The sequence below is a fragment of the Rhopalosiphum maidis genome, chromosome 1 (genome assembly GCF_003676215.2).
Source record: "Rhopalosiphum maidis isolate BTI-1 chromosome 1, ASM367621v3, whole genome shotgun sequence".
NCBI classification, from domain to species: domain Eukaryota; kingdom Metazoa; phylum Arthropoda; class Insecta; order Hemiptera; family Aphididae; genus Rhopalosiphum; species Rhopalosiphum maidis.
Window position 1 is genome coordinate 76,186,789 of NC_040877.1, and position 25,069 is coordinate 76,211,857.

Consider the following 25,069-nt stretch of genomic DNA (forward strand, 5'->3'; position numbering starts at 1 on the left):
TAATATTTTTTATCTTTATAATTTTTTAAGTTTTTTACTTTTTTGAATGACAACATAGTGTTTTAATTTCATATTCCAAAACAGGATAATTTTTTGAGTATTTTGATACATAAAAATCGAATTAAGAACGAGTAGTTTACGAGTTATACGTATTTAAAGTTTAGTTACGCGGAGTGGAGTGGTACGGGGTTACCCCGCAAAATGTTTGTCCACTACTCCGCTTGTCTAAACTTTAAATAAGTATAATTCATAAACTACTTACCCTAAATTCAAATTATATGTATCAAAATACTCAGAAAATTATTCTGCTTTGGAATATAAAATTAAAACACTATGTTGTCATTCAAAAAAGTAAAAAACTTAAAAAATTATAAGGATAAAAAATATTTAAAAATATAAATTTTTAATAAAAACGTTGTTTTTTAACAATTTGAAACGATGTAAAAAATAATTTCAAAAACATAAATACTTTTCGATATAATGAGTGTTGTTTGATAAAAGAATCATCCTGTATATGTACGAGTTTTTAAATTTAAAATATCATAGCTGTTATCATTGTTTAATACGTAGAATAATATTATTAAAATATTTTAATATTTCTGTGATTCAAGAAAAGATACGTTTTAATACTGTTCAGTCTCAAATTTTAACTTGCATAATAATTAATAGAAGTATAATACGAGCTGTAATGTTTTTTATACCTATAATAAGAATTCCGTATACTACCACGAGTTGGTCTTACAAAAAATTTCAATTTATTTGGTATAACTCGCTTTTTTTCAATAACAAGTTAAATGAAAAATACTTGACATATAACTTCATCTTATAAAATACGTGACAGTTTAGTATTAACTATTAGGCATCGAATTAAATTGTTATTTTCCCTCAAACATTGACCTCGAAATTCCGAAAACAGTGAGTTTGCTGTGACATCTCACTATACTGATCAAACGTCACGAATAGACTACGAATCTTTCTGAATGGTGTAGGATTCACACCAAATCTTTTATAAAGTCGGCTTATCTCGTACACGATAAATGTATGATGGCGATGACCTTTTGAAGCAGACTGTTTCAATCCGGTGGAAAGTAGCAGCAGTTTATACATTATTTCGTTACATACGTAACTCTTATAGAGGTCCATATATATATATATATATGTATATATATGCAAACATGAGTTTTATTTTTATTTGTATCGCGCCATCGTACATGTATAATTTAGTTTGGTCCAAAAAAAAAAAACGTAAAAAGGTGAACGGTGAACTGTTAGGTTTCGCAGGGATGCGCACCGGACCTGGAAATTCATCGTCTCAGATAAATTTCCTCCTTTACATTATATCAGATCCGTAGTATTTATACAATATATAGGTATGGTGCAAATAGTCGTCGTTGAGGTTTTATTTTTCCACTCTACTGTTTTCATTATTATTATTATTTATTTCTCTTTGGCGCAGCGGCAGCAAAACCCAGCGGACGCTTTCTTTGTAATTTAAATCCTACCCTCGCACGCTCACCATCTCACCACTGTTTGATGCGGTAGGAAATCCCTAGTGAATTTTTCGATTCCGCGTTCTCTCTCTCTCTTTCTCTCTCACGTGGGCGTATATATTATACGTACACATCGGGATTTCACGAAAGACAGTGCATGAGCGTGAATACAGTTTGCGATCGATATTCGTTCAGGATTCCGGTTTTTCGATTGCGGCCATCGACGCCGTGGATAAAACGAATTCCGCGGTTTTTAGACGTCGGTCTCTAATTAAATATCGACAGCCATACGAAAAATTTTAAAGAACGCTGTTTGTTACATGGTTGATTTCAGATTTATATTGAGTGGCATTTTCTAGACGAGAGTCGTATCGTTATAATGTCATTAAAATATAACCAAACTCGACTGCGAGTGAAACGAACATATATTAATTTATATTATGTGGGACTTGCAGACTCTAAGATTTTAGTAATATGAATTCAACTATTATAATATTATCGTATAGACCCTGTGAAGACGAACTCGTTATCGTAGTCACAATTATCGTGGTCGATTGTAGTCATCTTCGTCGGTACGCATCTGAGCAAGAACAAAACATTTTTAATCTCGATGCTATTTTGAAAAATTTTCCGCGAAATTATCGCTTTAGACTTCGCATAAAAAACGACGCAAGTCACCTAGTTACCTTAAAACAAGATTTAAAATATTCGGAGCTCCGAGTTTATCTAATATATTTTTTTCATCGCTATATATCCATTATAATATTTTGTGGTTCAAAACTGAAGCTAATTGAGATGGTTACGAGAACATCAAATACTATTATATATTAATAACTACGTACAAGCCACGTACTTTTGTGATGTATAACGTATCATCTATCATAAGTACTTAAGTCCATGACGCTCACCAAATTGGAATTTGGAATTATCACGAAACTGTAATAATATTATTATCGTACTTACAATAACCACCATAATCACTGCAGGTATTTTTCGTATATAATAATTTATTCCTATTACGGTTGCGTTTCTGGGACGAATTTTACACCAATTATGTCGTCGATTAGAATGAAATTAGCATCCAGTGCGGTGATTGAAATTAAAACATATTATAAACATATCAGTGGCGTGTAATAGGTGTAAGTAAATGTGGTTTTCGAGGTACGCCGGTGTTAAAAACAATGGCTTCTCCGTCATTACATTAATATAATACAACGACGGTGCTTACGGGCTCGTCTCGTGGTTATAAAGACAGACTGCATTTATACTCATAATAATAATAATATACTACACCGACCGTGCCAACGCGTCTTTGGGTAGCAGTCCAAATTATTATAGTCCACAACGTTTTATTTTAAAGTTTAGGTTAGATTATACTGTTATAAATTATACACATTATGTAAATGAAATGTAACAATATCAGTAAACTGATCTTACTAACTAAACGTTGTGAAACCGGTTATTTGCATCGATATTGGATGGCAATTAATAATTGGTTGTATTTGACACACATCGAACTAAAATGGTTATATTTCAATTTTTTCTTGTAGAATTTTAAATTTTAGCACATATTAGTTATGTTTTTGTAATCAATACATTTTGAGCAATTCATTATGTTTAATAAAATAAGATTTTTTTTACCGATTTCTTAGATTATGTTACTACAGATTTTGAGATTTTCACATTCACTATATGTCAACTTATACTCTATCATTTGCATAACACCGAATTTTTCAGTGAATAGTAAATATAGTAATTAGTATAGTAATAATTAGACTGTTTACGTCATTTGATTACAGTAACAATTGCTATGCATGTGTTTAATTAAAAACCGGTTAAAGAATCGATTATCATGCGTTGTAGACAAACAAATAGAATTACAGTAAACAGAATTTTAACGATTTAATTGAAAAAAAAAGTGTAGGTGCTGTTCATAAATAATAATAAATTGTATTATAAAGCGTAAGTGTTGATGGGATTCCATGCTTCATACGTAGCTGATAGGCGTAGTATTCGTGTTATTATTATTATTATTATTATTGATATTTTACACATCTTCAGTTTTCGACTTCCGATTGTATTTATTATTTGAATGGTTATTGCTGCACGTTTTATATTTATTTTTATAACTTTTACATATCCCATTTATACTCCGGCTGCTACAACTCCTGAGACGTGTCATAAAATGCACAATTTTAATGTGTGTATTAAAAAGAAAAAAAATGTAAGTGCATACATTTGCACGAACATGAAGTCAGTTTGACTGTTTCAAATTTCGTTAATCCCGAGAGACGTCGTGGAGTTTGTGATTTCTTTGGTAATCCACTTCAAGCTTCCTGTAAGAAGTATACCTCGTCTGCAATAAATCTTCAGCCTGCGTGAAATAAATAATAATATCGAGAGTCGCGAAAGGCTATATATAGTTTTATACTGCCTGTAGTGACATCATTTTTTCGTTTACATTTTCGTATTAATTATATTGTTTTAAATGAGTAATATTTAAAAAATAAAAACCATGGAAGACAAGAGTTTTATGAAAAAATAATTATATATTATGTTAATGCACATTGATATTATCGTTATGACTTAATTGGATTACAGAACTTGAAGACGTTACAGAATCGCTAATCGATGAATATTTATCTTTGTAATACAAGAATTATTTAAATTCGCTTATTATTATTATTATTATTATTTTCAAAGCGTTATTTTTACATAATTTAACAACGGATGACATATACTTTGAAGGAGGGAAAATATAATATTATAGAGAATACTACTCATTTCTGAATATAAAGTTAGAATACGTGGAGCTTAGTCGATTGAATTAATTTCAAGACCCTTGTTTTCGAAATCTGTCTACGGCCCATTTAAAGACGTCCCTTTTGAAAACAAAAATACATTTAATGTACATTTCATTGTTTGTCCGGACAAGGCTTAGGATTATCTCAACAGGCCCCGAACATTTATTCTACACGTTCGTAGTTCTCATTGTTATAGATGTTTACTAATTCACTTTAGTTTAATTTTCCGATTTTTTTCGCCCGTATGTATGTATATCGTCAAGAATGTGTAGCAATTTTACAAACTAATGTCTTTTGTATAAATCAAAAAAGTAGACTTTTATAAAAAAAATCTCCTGTTAGTTGTATTTTATTTTTCCTCGTTTTACAAATTATATACTTTAATGCAGTGTCAGTGAGTCACCATCGCTTTATAATGTATTGTTATAGGATATAATACAGAATACGAATTGAAATGTACGTATTATTATTTCTATTTGGCCATTTGGTATAAAAACCACATTCAATAAGTATATAATTCAAGTATCCATACGATTAAAACTGTATGTATAAAAACTGTTTTGACGATAACATGATTTTTAATTCATAATTATTTTATGTTATACTACGTAAAGTTATAAATTATAATTTATAAAAAATATGTCAATGCATAGAAATCCTAGCCCTAGTTATAACTCATGAGTATCGTTTTGAAATTTCCACAACTGCAATAATATAATACGTTATTTGTAGAGAATTTTTTTTTCTTCTTATTCGACGCTTCAACTACAATGTGTCGTCGGCGAGTAACAAAAAATTCTAACTTAGCAATTCAAAATTGAAAAAAATCACTTTGATTGGCAATGACGTAGTAGGTATAAAATATATAGATATATCATTAATATAATTATTGTAATTAGTGTGCGGTTGACGTTTCGATAAGCTGCGTATCTTTTTTTTTTAACAGACCACGAATCTACGGGACATTCTATAGAATGTACTTATTGTTAGGTACATTTCATATGAGTTTTTCCTTCATGTTATGACATCGAATCTTAGTTGTTTTTTTTCCGTCATCGTTAACAGAATGACGAGTTCTCGTGTGTGTATTTTATTTCACTCTTTATTTTTTTTTTTGCCATTTTGTCGGAAATGCTTTTGACGTAGAACTGTTTTATCGGTACCAAATACCGGTGGTTTATAGTGGTAGTAGTGGTGGAAGGGTGAAACGTCCTAAAATGCTATTGCGGTTTAAAGCGTCTACACGCGAAACTTCCGCTGCGGGGGTGAGCGCGCAGCACGCGAATCGATGAACAGACGTCTCGGCGGCGTCGGTGGCAGTATTTGTGTCGCGCCGTCGGAATGCATGTCATCACCATTGCCGCCACACGCGATACAACGACGCGTGCGTATGTACTATAATATATGATCTTATTATTCTTTTAAAAATATATTCATAACATAATTCGCCATCGAGGATTTTTCCCCTAACCGATTTATTACGATTCAAAAAATTGTTAAATTGTCTATGCACAGCGCACAGTTGCTGTGACCGCAGTGAGGGAGCTAAAAATGTTTGGACTCATGACTGTGGTTATCCAGCTCCCATCTTCCCATAACATAATATTGTATCACGACATTTCACGATATTGTTACGAAAACCACTCGCACACAACTACGTTTGTTCGTCGATGTTCAGATCAATTTGATTTACTTCTCCGAGATTTGTATATACATATTTTAGACTTATTGCCGTACACGGTCACATAAATATATTTATGGACAGTCAGATGAGTTAATTAACGTTATTATAAAAACAGGTGATTTGCATGTTCCGTTATTGTAATTAATTAAATAGATGAACGACATATATCGACATGACTCTCGCTGTGTTACTAACTGAAAAGTTTGTGGCGCCATCGCCGTGGCCGCAGATAACCCGGAAACCACGAGCTCGTAAATATATAATTAACATACTATTAAATTTGAAATTTTAAACACACATTATAAATTATAATGACGTATCATTATGCTTATATTTTACCAAATTACACAGTATAACATGCAATGTTAGTATATCATATAATTATATTTAGCGTTCAATAATTGATAACTGTTCGGGGATAGATGGGTATTATACTTGATATATAAATTTATAAACACTCTGTTGTATGTTACAAAACGTCCGCAAAGAACAAAAATCGATTACATCGATATTTTTGCATTTCTGTCCCCAAAAAAATTTACTCGTAATAAACATTGTCAGTTTTACATATATTATCGTTTCATCAAAATACTAGTGAAGTAACTAAAAAATTGTTTGCATATCATGATAATTATTATAGTAATAAGTAAGTTCTCGAAATCGTGCAGTTCTGCAGTATTTATATATATATATATATATATCGTATGACTTAAAATATGATCTCCGAGTTTTAAAATTGAATAAAAAAAATTGTATGTGTAATGAATTTTTAACATAGCGTAACTCGCTAATCTCTAAAAACATATTTTTTCCTTATACTTCAATATTATATTATATTCATAGCGATTCAAGCAAACTTAACGTCCGCTCGTCGTGTTATTGTATATGGTGATTTTTTTAAGCCATTTAAATCGCAAAATTACTCATTTTTTAAAATTTTATTTATGAACTTAGTTAAGTTACCCATGTACAATGGATGAAATTATATTATACAGTATATATTTTTAACATTACATTATAATCGGAAAACGGATTCTTCATCATTGTCGGATCGTTGCCAAAACTGATTCGTGGATCGCGGTAGAGCGGCCTCGCACATTAGTAAAATTAATTAATCACTGGCCCGTGTTTCCGCATATATATTCCGGTTTATTTATCGATGCGCATATGCGCTAAATAATCGTACTCGACGCCGAAATCATAATGTATAGTAGGTTGGCGTACAAAGAGGTATATATGCGCGTGTGTGTATTATAATATTATAGTGTTTCATACATTCGTACAGTGAGGTTGAGAGGGTTAGAGGGAGGGACTTCCATCAACGGCCTTTATGTACATACAATATATATGTACGTAAATTATATTATAGGTTAACGTAGCCTTTTGTGCTGTTGTTGTTATTATAACATTATATACCTACACGTATCGCGCTCGCCGGAAAACCGGATACGCATTTGTATTGAGTTTAATCGTTTTACGTCACGGCGGCTCCGTTCCAAACTCTCTCTCACTCGCTCTCATTCCCTTTCACACCCTCTGCGTCTTTCCTTCGAAATGAGTGCGTGGAATCTTTCTGCGAAAGGGTTGAACGATATCGTACCACCACTGCAAATGCCCTAACACTGCAGTTTTTTTGGATCTCTTCCAAGACGGCTGGTCTATACATAGATATATAATCATGCACAATAATAATAACGATAATAATGATGATGACGTTAATAATAATAACCGTAATAATAAAATACCGCGTATAAGCGCGTGTGGTTTTGCCAGAACGATATATTTTATGTAATATCGCGTTATCATAATTAATATTGTAATTTCGTGATATTTCATCGGAGCAGATATGTTCGGAGTTTCTTTAGCTAACCTAGGTTTAGTAGATTTAATAAGGATCAATTCACAAAACATACCGTCTTGTTGATAATATTATGATACCTATTGTTCTATAATATGATAGGTACCAGGATCGTGATTCACTATTATAATAAATATGATACTGACAATGGTGTTCGTATCCTAATTGTTATTTTATCGGACCTATCTATATGTAACCTGCAATAATATAGTACGAGTTATAAATATTACTTCAATCGAATATCATATCCGGAGTCTTGATTATTATAATATTATGTCTGATGCTCGTTTGTATTTTATTACTACGCGTAATAAACAGACAGTTAGGTTTGAAAGGATTCACGTAAAAAATTTTGCTCAAGATTTCTCTAATTGGTATCCCGGGTAATCGCCACACCATTATTATTTATTTTTTCAACCGATTTTATATTAAATTTCAGTCGTCTGTGTCTTTCTTCTCAACGTGCTCGGTATTTTATATTTTTCAAATGCTGTTCGTACAATCTTGGCGACGATGTGATACTAATGTCTTAAGACAAAAACGGTGGTTTCTAGGTTATCCCAAAATTAAATCCACGGAGTACTTCGGGACAGCGATTCGTCTATTGCAATGTCTTTGTCAGAATCAATTGATCTGATCGTTGTACTGCAGCTGCGATATATAATATAATAAAACATACTTTATTAAATTTATACTGGGATTGTTATATAAAAATATCAAAAAACTCTGACATAGCATTTTTTTCTACTATTATATACTATCAATACAATATAATGAAGTGGTTTTTTTTTTAACTGTCGAAGTCAATTCGGAAAATTTAAAAAAAAAAATCACTAAATTGCAACGTGGTTAACGTTACAAATCTAAGTAATAGATTGACAGTTAGTAATTTTAAAGTGAAAAAAAAACAAAATAGCTATTTTAAAACAGGACGTTTTGAATTCTTCCTTCCTTCGTTCGTCGTACTATAACAGCACAATATTAACATAGTATATATTTTACAAAAACTTATGGTTACTATTTTAGTCTGTGAAATATCATAAACCGAAGTTGCGTGGTATATAATATAATATACTATATTCGTTTTTACAAGCGAGCCTGACTGTAAAGTCCCCAGGCATAATTATGATGATAAAAACTAAAAAAAAATCCAAAATAATAAGTTTCTAAAGAATTGTACGTAATTTAATACGCGGTCGACGCAGGGGTTGTAAATAGATTTTTTTCGTTCAGCTCTCGGTTCTCGTTATTATTATTTCTCTCTCTCGCTCACTCTTTTCCTCGGACTAATGAAAAAATCTACCAGAACGGCACTGGCGCTCGTATATACATATACACTACAGTTAGATGCTGTAGTCATATATATATATATATATATATATATATATATATATATATATATATATATATTATATATATACCCGCCTTTACCACTCCCTTATCTACAGTAACAGCAGTGGTTGTGGTTATGAACTGTCCGAAAAGGTTTTAGCGAGCGCGTGGTGGGACAACGGGCGACGTAATCCCGTTTCAAACTTACCCCGCGACGAACCTCCACGTAGAGAGTCTAATTAAAGGACACACGACAAGCACGGTGTGTACATGTATATATACACAAAAACTTGTGACTGGCTGGAGGGACGACCTCGCCGAGGGGATGGAATATGCGGAATCATGCATCGTATATACGTATATACGGCTACAACCCGAAACGTCGAGCAGGGAGGCGGTGGCGTGGAGGATCCAGTGACATTTTGATTGACGACAGAAGAACCACTACGGTCAACTGTCATTTTTCATTCTGGGCACCCGACACTGTCATTGTTTCCTGCTGCAAAAGTCCTCGGCCACAATGTATATGTCACCCGCTCCCGCACTCGCAGCATCGCACGGCTCAGGCTTAAGCTACGCCGTCCGGTGACTGTGTTATTACTACTACTACTACTATTATTATTATTATTATTATTATTATCGTCGTTGTCGCCGTAGTCCTCTCGGCGGCTCGTTATACCCCAAATACGACTTTGTCGGTGGCGGTGTGGTTTTATGTAGCTAGGGTTGTTCGACGAAGGGGTGTGGAATGAAAACCGAAACATATATACGAATATACGTGTGTATGTACAGGGCGTGCGCGTATATTTCGGTACACCATATGATGACCATGCAGTGCGCGTCCTTGGTCGGACCGCAGCGGCCCGTCATAAATCACGACGTAATTAGGATCGGCTTTAAAATATTCAAACAACGTTAGCCGGCCCGATCTCGCGCGCGTTCCGTACGCAGACACTGCGCGCTGTGTAATACGACGGTCGCACCGCCGAAACCAGCGGGCCGTGAAACGTAATTTATCGCAAAACTTCGGTGAAATCGGTCTCAGCCAACCGTTTTCCCATCCCAGATCACCTCTATCCCGTGATATCAACCCGTACATTATTACATAATATCTGTTTGTTTAACGTGATATATCATATCGTGTGCCGTTTGGAACAAAAAGCCGAACACCATCATCGCAGTATATTAATGTTTATAATTACGTAAATCATGATCATATTTAATGAATCAGAAAAATGTACAAGTTCTTGTGATTTATTTTATTTGTTCTAAAAGCTCCTTTGCAGTGTTAATTTCAACAGATTAATACCTCTCTTCTCCAGGAGAAAAATGTATATAATTTTTTAACTTAATTTTATTACTTACTCCTATGGCATACCCCCTTGAATATGTACAATACGCCGCCGAGAAAGAAGATATGAAATTAACACTGAACTCCGGCATAACAGTGAACCTGTTAGGAAAGTTCTGTAACTAACTGGCCTAGCTGATGATTATCACCGTGAATGAAAAATAATTCTCCATGTGCGATTGACTTCACATATCTATTCTCTTGTGAGTATGTTGTAAAGTTGCATCTCGCAGCACTCGTTTTATAGCTCCTTTACTAAAACCATCTGTAAATTACATCCTAAATTCAACTTTTGCGAAACTAATGTCTATTACGAACAATTATCCAACTTTAATCCTATCCCACCAAACTAATTCGTAAAATTACTATTTATTCAGATCTTGTATATTTATCATAATATCATGTTCTGATATTCGATATTCTATTAATGTTTTTTATAATTCTATGTGTTGTCTTAAAAATATAATAACATCAATACATTATTAATAAGACATTTTTTTAGGACTAGCATGTATACCATATTTAAATAAAAAATAAATTCACACGTACTCATATACGCTCCAACTGTGTCCGATCACTATTGCACTAATCGATATTGCCAGTGACACATTCAACAAATAATTGTTGTATTATTCATTCTAATAAAATATTCTAACGTATGTCTTGCATACATATCCTCCACCACATGTATATAAAAAATAAGACGTGCCACACTCGTCTTCCTCCCTGAACAAGTAGTCTGTCATAACACTTAAAACGCTACACGTGATCCGTACTTGACCAATAATAGATTTTCGCACGAGAGCGGTGCTGTTTATTTAACGAATGTGAATACATTTGGAGGGTTCGTGGCTTTATGATTGAAACATCGTATGAATCGCGATATATCGAAATAATTATCACTTTTGAAGTTATTTACACATGGCAGTTTGTTGGTGAAATTTTATTCTAGAATTTTATACCGATATCTATGCTGGTAAATATTCTGATTTCGTAAAATTATATGGCTCTAATGGTATGTAAATACATCGTTACAAAATATATGTATTTTTTATATATTATTTGGATAATAAACAAAGTTTACATTTTCAACGATTGTGATACGGCGTCTTAGATATGCAATTCATATACACTGTGACTCGCGTGAATTTATTTTTACGACCTTTGATACGTATTGCATTTTGGCAATATTACGAGTGTTATACTATTAGTTTATTATGCTCTTCATACAATATTTGGATAATCATTTTTCACTATTCGATGACGTACAGGCACTTTTTAAGCGATGATCGGTGATGAACATAATATATTTTAATATGATGTTTTATTTTTTGCCTAGTTGTGGATAATGAACTAACGACGAATAACGACGATAGTATTAAAATATTGTAGTATCAATGTGTCTAAATAAATAATAATAATATAACTGCGATAGTAATTATTATAATAATTTAATACTTATAATATACATCAATAAATCATTGTAGTATGAACTCTCAGGAGATTTGATGACGAATTGAGATAATATGGTTAATTGCATGGTTAACTATAATAATCATACGATATTAATATCGTATAATAGACAATGGTAAAACAGATGATTGTGTTCAATGTATGAATATAATAATAGCATATTATTAGCACGTTAAGTGTAGACTCTGTACTTCGTTGTGGTCCTTTTACTGTAACCCGAATTCGTGTATATTCCTCTTCGAACAATACTGTATGATGAATATTATTATTGAAGCAGATGGGTTGAGTCGGTCTTAACGAAGTGTGTATATTATGTTATATGTGTTATAATGTGTGTTATATGTCATATCATCGTTATCATCGCCTTCGTCCGATGATATCGTGTTTATACATATAGTTGTCATTTCGATATTAGATTCGAGATTCTAACAGAAACAACGAGTGTCCCGCTGCAAGTGCGAAGTCAATCACATTTCACCTAATATATTATAATCGTGGCATGTCGTTATTAACAACACGATGATTGATATGGTCGATTTTAATTAAATACACTTAACCGTGTATCATTGTGGAACATGGTGTGTATTATGCATGTGTACTAAATTTCGAAATCAACTTGTACAGTTAGATATTTTTTATTATACAATTATAAAAATCTAATAAATATATGTTATACATTATTATATATATTTATCATGGTAAAATTTTAGATTTTTAATCTGTCCAACATTTTCACACTATATTTTTCCTTTTGTATTATCGTCATAAAAAATGTCAGATTTTATTATAATATATGTCGACAATTGTTTTTATTTTTAATATTCAGACTCTAAGCCTACCAAGTATGTCTATATTGTATTACCATGTATTATATATATATATATATATTTGTGTGTGTGTGTGTGTGTATTATGATATATTATCCCAAAATAACACTTTTTTAAGAAAATATAAACAAAATATGTAAGTATGCCAATGGGAGAAGAGTTTTGAAATACATATGAAATCCGGACGCACCAGTTGATTGACGACCCTGGTGTTAAACTAGCGGTTCCATTGCTAGTTCCTGGATGAATTACCGCTTGGAAATGTTAGCAACATACTCGTCATCCCGCCATTTCCCACCTAAACATAATTGTCGATATAAAAATAGTATCTAACTTAAATCTTTCATAACATAAAAAAAAAAAAAACTATGAAATCAGTAAAAAATTAAAATTTTAAAACTAACCTATTTTTTTTTATATAATAATAATTGTAATTACCTATCAATATATATTATATTTAAGGTATTAGTTTGAGCATTTGCTTATAGAGTAATTTATATTTTTGGAAAGCAAATAATATCAGCATCATACTCTGCGATCAAAGTTTATACATGTCTATAAAACACTATATTATAGTTTTTGGGACGGCCCGTTTTTTTTTTTTTTTTGCTACGATACGTCTACAAGTCGATGTACATTTAATATTCAAATTTTCTAACAATCGGCTGTATACGCCATTCGAGTTATCCAGAGTCTGTATAATGTATAATGTGCAATATACCATTACTATTATTATTGCACGTGACTGAAGAACGTATACCGGAAATTGGAACGGAATGATGGATGTGAGGGATCGTGAAATAGATAGTTGTATTGGAGGGTAAACGGTTGTAGAGCCGTTTACATAGTGTTACAATGCGTCGAACGCGATAACAATCCCGTCGAAAACAAACGTGGAAAAACACGCGTATACACATACCCGTCATACGTTATTATTGTTGTATAGCCATATACATACTGTATTTATATTCGTCCAACTCGGAAATCCTTACTCCCCACTTACCCTCTTTGAAGGTCGTAAAACAAAACTCTTCGTTGTCGTCGTTGTCGAGGGCGTTTAATGGGTAAATTAGACGGGAGCCGGACGGTATACTAAACTTGAGAAACGACAAACTCATAAGCCACACTTATATGAACAATATAATATGATATTATTGGGTATGATATTATTTCCTATGTTGACATGGTTAAGCACATATTCGTGTTTGGTTTTTCCAATAGAGATTCTATCCGTTTTTGGACTTGAGAACGCAAAACCACGAGAATACCAATCGAATATTATTGTGTTGGGGAGATCTATTATTCCTTCTTGATTGTAGATAAGATATTAAAATATTAAATAATCATTTATCCCATTTAGGTAATTTTAACAAATGCATATCCATATATTATATTTTTAGATAGGAAAGTTTTTGTTTTAAACTATAATTCGATTGCAACTTTAATTGAAGGTAAGACTAAACTTGTCTAACTATAACTACATTGAGAGTGCGAGTGATTATGAATAATATAGTTGTTGACTATATTTTAATATGTAATATAGATAGTATAGAGATACATACATTTTTCTAATACGATTAAAAAATTGTAAATCAACTAATACACTTAATTAAAAAATATTTCTACTTTTATGTTTAATTGACTAAAATAATAATATATTTTATAATCAGTTAACTGATCAAAAATAAGATAAACAATTCAATACACTTTATGAAATATTTTAAAAATTAAATTGATTTATTAAAATGTTGTTTTCTTATAAAATGTACACAAATTATTTTTAAAAATGCTTGTGCAATTTTTATATTATATATATTTTATAATGAGAATAATTCTTCTGTATTTTCATTATCTTTTTGTAGAGTGACTGAAGGGCATAGATATTTTTGGAAAAATGGCCTTTTCGACTAAATAAACAATTGTATTTGAACTACTTGGCCCTTGGTGAAATGCGTTCGTTTTATTATTGTTTGAACAAACGCCGCATGCCAACTAAAAGAATTTCACAGTTTTTTTCGCGGGAAAAGTGTCCGATTACGACCCCGGTGGCAAATTTTAGGAGAATGAAAAGTTTCATAAAGAAAGTTATTGAACGAAAGTTGAAGACAATCGCATTGTCAAAAGAAATAGTATACTGTTATACCGTACAATAAAAGTATTATAAAATGAAAATGGTTTTAAACAGTTTTCAAAATGAGTAAAAAACATTTTTTTAGTCGACGGCATAATAATAAAATGTCACATAAGATATTACGGTGTCGAACTATTCTCCTTTACTTACCTAAAAACTAGAAACAATGACTTAAATCGCAAAAATCATTTGTCGTCATCTTTTATCCGGTCGGCATCAACACGTCCGACGGGTACATTACACAGTCAAAATATCTTATAAAACTCAATACCGCAGTTTTCACCGACATAAAGTAAATACACGTAAGCATAATCTGTCCTAATTCTAATATCTGTGACAATGTGCACAATAATATTAATAAATATAATACATATATAAGATTGCTATATGTTTAAAATACAACTTAACTATATCATTATATTATATTTATATGTGTAGATGTGTAATTTTGATATTAAAAATAGAAGTTTTACCGAAAATTGATTTACTCGGATGTATAAATAACGATTTCTGTGCCAGTAACTTGCACGATAGCTCCCTCGAACCTTCCATTTTGTTTTATCAACGTTATTATTATATTTAATCGGATGGGCGTACACGGACGGACAGTCGCTCGTCACGATATTTTTTATCGCATACAACTATAATTTACAATATTTCTTGATTTATTTTACTTTTTCCGATGGATGTGAGTTATGTGTCAAACAATACCATCCTTAAACGAAACATAGTCTTTATCTGCAGTTTTGGAATGTATGACACGCTTGTGGGAGAAAATATTATATAATATTAATATTATTGTGGAATTTGTATAAGAACCGCTGTTATTAGTTTGTCGTTCCCACTGCCCCGAGCATTATGCTCGCGATTCATACGACGTAGGCGAAGTCCAGAACGCCGACGGGATGCACCGATCGTTGTACAATAAAAGTTTAAATGTAACACCAATTTTGAAAGAGCCGTGAGACGACAAAATAAAACAAAAACATTCGAAACATCTATATTTGGTCTTAGACGTATAATTTGGAAAAATTTTACCGTTGGTGCTAAAATTGTCACTTTGTGGCAAAGACCAAAAAAAAAAAATATATACATAATAGTGAGACAAGCAAAATAATACTAATAATTTTTGCGCAAGTCGAAGTAATAATATTTTTGAGTCATCTTTTTAAAATCGTATACAGTGAAACATCACCTAATGGACACCTAATATCCAACGAAATTTTGATAAGCAATAATACCCGGTATTAAGAGGTTTCACGGTGTACAATGTATTGATCATAAATCTTTTTAAAATTATACGGATTTTTTTTTTAAATTGTATACATTATATACATTGCTCGACGACAAAAAATCTACTTAGGTAGGTTAGATTATAACGGCAGTTTTTAACTCATTTGAGCGTTTAATTTGATGTTTTACTAAAAATTATAAAAAACATGTTAATTAATGTTGTACACACTACTCATCTAGTCGGTGAAAATCCAATCGGTGTTTAAGATATACACGATTTATTCGTATTTTAACTTGCGTCCTCTTCAAATAACAACTATATGAACATTTTTGTCCATGTTTAATTACTATACCTTTAGGTTGTGATCGCCACAGTATTGTTTCCGTATAGACTTATAAGGCGGGTATGACGTCACGTCTTCGTTGTTGTGGTGTACTTAATATAATAAAATAATAGTTTATTTTACAGCAGTTGGATAAACTTAAGTGTATTAAAATAATATTATCTACGTCATAAAACTCACATTATGTGGACAAGTTTTAGACTCAAGAGCGTGCGCATTGCGGCTCACTACCATTTTGTGTGGGGGAACGGTTGTCGGGTTGACTCTAAACGATTTTAATTAGAGTATATCTAGCGGTTACCTCTCTTTGTCAGTAGTGGGACGTGGTAGTAGAGGTAGCGCTTATAAACGACAAAATTAAAATGTAGAGCCATCAAAGCTTCCGCAATATCACGCACGCGTCTCGTCTCCATCATGTCACTGTAGGTCGTCTTTTATATGCGACACGATGATATTATAATATGGTAATAATAATATAATCTAGACCCGACGTCTGCGGTTTCTCTATAAACGAGCGCATCCTGTCGTCTCTCCTAAACACTTCTTGAAATTACGCATACTCTGCGGGGTTTTCCGTTCGCCTTTATACTCGTAATATAGTGTACGTCATTTTTACCATCGCTGGGTATTTTATAGGCCGTCGCCACCGGTAATTATAAATCCCCTTTTCGCTCCACGTTCGTCCCATCGCATCGCGTGACGAAACGGTAATTAATGGGCGACGACATTCGAAGCGGTATTGGGGGGAGGCAGGGGGGTTTATGATGTAGTGGAAGGGCAAAAAAATCTTCAGAGCTTGTTTTCCGTCGACGGTGATTGATGGGCTGTCGTAATGTTGCAACAGTAGCTCATGTTGTTACGATATTATATAATATATATATATATATATTTACGATGCATACATATATGATTATCAGTTACTTTATAATATATACAGTAATACATATTGTGTATACGTATATGCGTATGATGTGTGGTCGACGCGACGGGAACTTTAAACTTTGTTTAGTAATTTCACTCGAATTTCGGGGATCACCTACAGCTGCTGCAGTTATAATAGTATATAACATATATTTCGTTCTTTTCACATCCGGATCGACATAATATTATGACTTTTGGTCAGAAAAAGCCGTAATTTGAGTTCAGTCGAGGGGTTGTGGAAGTCACTAGGCAGGACGATGGGTGCACGTGAATCGGCTTAACGCCGTCCAAATGTATTTTATGTTAATACAACAACGCTTGTATTACATGAGGTTTTCGTTAAAAGAGCTTAAACTATATTAATAGGATTCCGAAGATTCCGTCCGGTAGTATATACTATATTCTGCATCTTAATAATATGCACAAGCTAATATATGTACATATATATATCCCGAGTTTTTCATTTTTAAGCGTTTCGATTTTTCCAAAGAACCCCACCACGCCCGTACCTATATATTGTATACGCGTAATGTTCACGCCGAACGTGTGTATCATAATCACGATTATTATTATTGTGCGATCGTTTTCTGTAACTATACCGCTCACGTTCCAACTGATCCTTTAACGAACGGGCGTCAGTAGATTTAACGCTCGATGACAAATTGCCGAAATTCCCCATATATTATGTGCCACTGCTCCTGCCGCCGCTGTTTTGAGGGTGCCTTAAGTCTACCCCGTGATGTTCAAAAACAGATCACGTTTCGCCTTAGACCGTCGACCGACGCGCTTTCTTGCATTCCAAATTATGGCGTTCTTCCCTGCTCATATCCACATCGAATACGTTCGCTGCAATTATATGTAGTAAATGGGTGGACCAAAATTATGGAGTAAAACTAAAATGTAGGTAAAAAAACTCGCAGTGTTTTTTTTTTTTTCACTACGATTCGATAATTTACTTCGAGAGTATTGGCGGTTGTGTACTACGATACATGACGAATGGTGCTGATCTATACTCGTACGGAGGTTTTATTTTATCTGCTTACTTCACACCTGATATTTTAGATCATTTTTTTTTCGCCACGTGTGTTATCTTTAATACCATTATGCAATCATTGTGTTAAATTGTATACCACCGATTACAACTTCGCAACTGCGGTGTCGCCAGTTGCACTAGTGGCGTGCTCAATTAGTCATTTGTTATTTTGTAGCATAATACTGTACTAACTACGTATGTGTTGTATATGTTTAGGCATAATTGTAATAAAAACAAATCAACATTAAATACTAAACCCCATAGAGCTATAAAAATCACGGATAAGGGATACGCAAATCACCCTCTATACGTATTTTCTTACACATAAAACACGATATTCAATTCAAGTATTATATAGGGTTGAATGATTATGTAACGTTTATCTTAAAATATATGTTTATAGTTAGGTTAGGTTAGCAAATTGATTAGTTTTTAACTCGTATTTCAATATGATAAAATATAAATATAAACAATTTAATTATTATATAAATGTGCATACCCCCCTCCACATACACACGATATCACAAATGCGTTTGCTATTCATAGATAGAACACAACAGTATTTATATTATAATATAGGTTGTGGTTGCCGGTAAAAATTAAATTCAAAACTTAAATATATCGTCATTTAACATTACATTTATTTAAGACTATTCACGTTAACTACGTTTATTTAATGATTTTAAAATTTAAATATCATAACGTAAGCGAAATGATTATTGAAATATGTAATAATATCTGTAAAATGTGCAGTGAACAATTTCCATAACTATATAATGATTATAATGTGATAGAAATGAAACTAACTTGACATGTTCCACATTATTATACAATAGAATGTGTACAAACCTAGATGGTAGTTAGAACAAAAATATGAAAAATAACACATTATTGTGATTTGTGATACAAAATCTCAAATAGGTAATTTCAGTACAACGATGTCACCGGTACGTTGATCACAATCCACGGAAGTTGAAAAAATGCAAGCATGTAGGCATATACGATGTATTAATATAATATCGTTAACTTATTTAATTTTTTTCTTCATTTTACATGATTCTAAGAAACTGCATTCACACGTTCGTCGTGTATGAATTTCAATAGCAATTCGGCAAGAGCAACGCTCGTATACTGTAATAATATACAATATATAACATAATAATATTGTATCGACTTTCAAAAGAGCGTTCGACTCGAATTACTGGTGACGGTGTGTGACTGAGCACAATTCTCTCGAGGATTTCGGGGCTGGAGTTATTATTTGGTCGCCTAAAAGGCCGCGTGCGTATAATATGTGCGTGGACTTACGACCTTTATTTTTTTTCTTTTTCTTGATCTCGGTCGCTAGGGACGTTAGTACCGTGGTATGGTGGAACGGTGCTCTGCGCGTAAAATAATAATAATAAAAATAATAACATACTCGTAGTGCACCTATACACGTTACAATATACTGCCTACATATACAGAGTATTATACAAACGTGTATAATACCAAGATGCTGAAAAGGCCTGTTGAAATACTGTTTTTATCTCGGACAACGATGGTATTGTTATTGTTTATAGCCAACAATATTACTTTTTCCCATAAATATTATAGTTTTCGAATAAACACAACATGTCATTTGGTATACAATACACAATGGCTGTTAGTGCGTGTAAGTCAAGATTTTCGTTGATATACACTTTATTTCAAAAAATATCGATACGATATTTTGAAATATAATTCGCACTACCATATTACTAAAACTTTGGGCAGATCGCGAATGTATAAAAAAAGATCAACAACTGGTTCAATCGTTTCCGAAAATGTCATAATTCTCCATATAAAAAAAATATACATATAACATCATAATCGTTTTTGGCGGAAATGGTCATACAATGTATATTTTCATTATTTAATTTTCACTTTGTTCTGACTATATTTTTAAAACTTATCAAAAAAATCAAAAATTATCTCTCTAACTATAGTACCGTTATTGTGTTCAATTCCAAGGGGTACATAAAACTTTTGAAGTACTTTTACCACGGTGAAAAAAAAATGTTTTCGGGGAAAAAAACACATTGCGCTAAAAAAACCAATAGTTCCCTCAGTCTGCAAAAAATCTAAAAAATTTAAAATGCGTAAACAAATAAATTACATTTAATAATTTATAAATGTAACGAACATATGAATAATTTATAACGTGGAACATTTTCAAAGTTGTGAATAGTTAATTTTTAAACCATGAGTGCTTTGAAAAAAAAAATGTTTTTGTTTTAACAATAAATCACGTATTAATAATTACGTATTAAGTCATTGTCGTAATTAATTTAATTTAAAATTGCGTTGCAAACTCACATAGCTGTCAAAAAATGTCCGAGAAGGTTTGTTTATTATACAGTGATATCTAGATGATCATTTTTCGTTTAGCACCGTATCATGTTTCTATATGATCAGGAAAACACGTAAAATATCGATACTTTATTTAATAATTCAATAAGAATTATCGAAATTTGTTTGAAAATATAATTTGCTGACTGCGCTGTGTAAGCATCAGACTCCGCAGGAGACCGTTGGCATCTGTTGTCTAGCGTTATTTGGACAGTTTAAATCTAAAAAGTTATAATGGGAAAACTTTTGAACGCATATTTCAAACGTGTAAGGTCTGAATTTAATATAAAAATCCCGTGTAAACATTTTGCATATAAATTATTCAAACTTGAGAATTTTTAGGTTATAACATTGGTTTTCATTCAATGTATTTTTTTTAAAATAAAACCTTATATTTTCATAATAATTTCGAATGTTGAAACTAAGAAAATGGTATTTATTTAATTTCATAGTGTTGATAACATTATAGTAATATAATGCTTAAAAATTGTATAGAAACACTAATGACTACATTATTCTTACAGTATAAATATATTTTTCTAAAATTACCATAAATAATATATATTATAATGTTTTTGGAACATAATGAAATAAAAAAAAATTATTATTTTATCAGTATATCTTTTATTACATTAAATTATCTTCTTTTTTTAAAAAAAAAATGTTTCAATTTAATTTATTAATTACCATAAACAGTTACAACCTTTTGAGCGTACCAAAATATAATGTGATAAATAGAACAAGCAGGGAACTTGGGACATTTAAACGTGTTTAATATTATCGTCGTCATTGTTAATATTAAAACAAATTAAAACTTAAACTTGTACTCTCAACAAAATTCCCACGAGGATATAGCTGCAAACAACAATAATAGTAATAATAACGATTGTTGTTATTATTATTATTATTATTATTACAAAATTGAATTTGTATTATATTACAGTCGCATCGCGTTATTAATTCAATTAGCATTGATAGTATAATATTTTTGTGTATACTAGCTGTGTACCATAATATTCAAATATTTCTAAAAACGATTTCCAAATTTTTTGTGAATCATTTACCATACTATGCCACATACTAATTTAATTATTAACAAAGTCCAGGTTAAAGAATATAATGTAATAATGGACTTTAAAGAAAATCTTTAGTAAAACTTGGATGCTTGCAATGGTAATATTGATCCAGATCAAACATATTTTATAGTCGATGATTTGATTAGTTTTCCGGTTAGATTTAATAAATTATAGGTTAATTTAAATCGTGTTAATATAAATCTAAAACTGTGGTTAACATTTAAAAACTAATAAAATATATTATGTATAATCACGACGTGGACAATGATTATAAAGAATAAAGATAATTTTCGATTTAATTTAGTAGACATAATATAGTTTACATGAATCGCTACAGAATGCAATACGAAGTAAAATTAAAAGGAAATGGATATTACTTAACAATATAATGGTTTGATTGTTTGAAAAAAGTATAAAGTTGCACAATTTCTATTATGTGATTTTAATTAATATTAGTAAAAAAACTAACTTCTTTTTAGCTGAGTTAAATTAATAATTTTCTCAAAATTAACTTTTAGAGTTAAATTTATTATTTGTCGACTTATCACCAATAGTAACTTATTTTTACCCGCTAGGTTTTTTTTTTTTATTTTTTTCATAATCTTGCCCAATTTTTTCGTTTAGGTATCTCGTATTATGAACGCATACAGCACAAAAACTCGACAAGAATATTATAAACCATCTCGAAAATAAAAAAAATATGACTCGAACCCTTTTGTATAATTAAAACGGTCGTTTGGGATGCACACTACTGTATAATATAACATGTATTTATACACTGTAATCGTCAGTTTTTTCTTTCGGTGTTTATAATATTATCTCGTTGAACGCGCGAACGAACCGCCATTACAACAGTGCAATTCCGATCGATTTCGGTGGCTCCCTCATTATTATTATTGTGTCCGGGTCGTTATATTTGGCGCGCGCGTGTGCGTGTGTGTCATGTTTACACTGCTGCACCCGATTATTGTTACGATTCGAATATTATATTTTTTTCTTTCCCTTCGTACTCGCCGCGTGGCGCTGGCACTTTCGACGGCAAACGTATAATAATATTTAATACAATGTCCGAATATTATCACTGATTGACCAGCCGAGACCTCCAAGGGCTTGCACTCCACGAGTACATTATTATTAAATATCGTGTATTGAAGCAGCGGTGGCGGAGGCATAGGCGTTCGTAGTGTTGCGCTGTTCGGTTCATTATAGTAATATTATACATAATGTGGTTGCTCGCCGGAAATGCCCAAATGAACCTAAACGCGACGGTTTACTGTATTATCACCTTCGGATCCATATTTAAAAGGGACGGCAGAGGGATTTTGTTACCTTGGTTATAGATAACATTGAGTGAATGACTGTTTTGTTATTATTATTATTATTATTTTTTTTTTCATTTTCATGATTATATAATTCTTTTGTAACTCCGTTGGCTCCTATCATTGATTATTAAAATAATTTGTTATGATTATGATTATTATTATATTAATATAATTAGTACAATATTCAATGTCTAAAATGTTATATTTTTCATTATTTTGTGTGTTCGGTAGTAGAGTGCTATAGATATGAAAATATGAAACTCGGTAAACTCGGTCTTATAAACTTTTTAAATAATACACAGGTTTGCCTTTTTAAGATACCTTATTGTTATACAGTTTTGGATAAAATGTTCGGTAAAGAAATTTGCTTTGAAATTAGGTTTGCACTCTCCTCCAGATGCAAATTTAATGACACATATTTTATTTTTAACATTTTAAACGACTCTGTTAACTGTTATAAAATCCTATGAGTTAGCTAATAGGTATTAGCTAGTTCCCACTTTTTCTCCAGGTATAGGCGTAGTGTTTGGACGCAGTCGGTCAACGGTGTTGCGGTTAAGTAGCGCCCAGATTTGGTAGCTCTCGAATGCTGAACGACCGGATTTAAGGGGACGAAACCAGATCCCACATATAAGAATACGTGTTCCAAAACCTATCATATCGTACCCTATCGTAACAAAAAATCCCACAAATAATGACTATAGTTACCGAGACTTAATTCATTAAAATATATGTATATATTTAAGCGATAATATGTATGCATATTCCACATAGTGCATATACGTCGTTACTATTATCATTATTATTATAACTTGTGTGTGTGTGTGTGTGTGTCTGTGTGAATTGCGTCTTAGCATATAACATAAATTGTTTAAAATAATAATAATAAAAATAATTTATCATGTAATTGTATTATGTAATATATTATTATTATTTATATTTATTTCCGTTTGCAGGCGAAAAACCGTACAAATGCGAATGGATCGGTTGTGGCTGGAGCTTTGCCCGGTCGGATGAGCTGACCCGCCATTACCGCAAACACACTGGCGCCAAACCATTCAAGTGTCGCCACTGCGAGAGATGTTTCTCTAGGTCCGACCATTTGGCGCTACACAAGAAACGGCACTTCACTTAAACGCAAGCATACGCACACACACAAACAGAATCGCGCAAAAAATACACACACACTACCGTTTTACCACCCGAACCGCTACCTCGGTTACATTGACCCTCTGAAAATATTATGTTAGAATTCGTTAAAATTAAATACCCCTCAAACTCACCTTCACATACTCATGTTCATACCAAGTAAAGATAGACGGACGCTCGTAGTTAAAGTTTCCGAAAAACGGTGGTATTTATTTAATTATTATTGTAATTTATTATAATTAATATAATTATTATTATTATTATTATTATTATTATTAAAGATTTATATATTTTACGTTTATACATAATATTTTGTTACCAGTAATACTCGTATATTTGTACGTATATATATATATATATATATATATATACTATATTATACGTATAATACGCGTGTGTATATATAATAATATAATATATAAAAACCAAAAGTATAATTAATGCATTAAAATAATTTTCAAATAAATAATTATAAAAATTAATAAAAATAAAAAAAAAATTAATAATAATTAAGACATGAATTTTTTCAATTTAAAATATTTAAATGTCATAAATATGTAATAATATTTTTATCGTCACGGGCGATCATAATAATTGGATTATAATACCATTATAATAATAATTATCAACGTGTTTTCAATTTTTTTATCAATATCGTCATCATCATCATA

The 25,069-nt window shown here is 31.7% G+C and overlaps 1 protein-coding gene across 1 annotated transcript in view; it reads left to right on the plus strand.

Moving 5' to 3' along the window:
• LOC113556717 (Krueppel-like factor 6) overlaps positions 1–24,714 on the plus strand; it is a 195,501-nt gene extending 170,787 nt beyond the window's left edge. The window contains exon 3 of the mRNA XM_026961836.1: positions 24,206–24,714. Within this exon, the coding sequence (XP_026817637.1) occupies positions 24,206–24,384 (179 nt within the window). The 3' untranslated portion in view covers positions 24,385–24,714. The remainder of the gene's footprint in view (positions 1–24,205) is intronic.
• Positions 24,715–25,069: the final 355 nt, after the last annotated feature.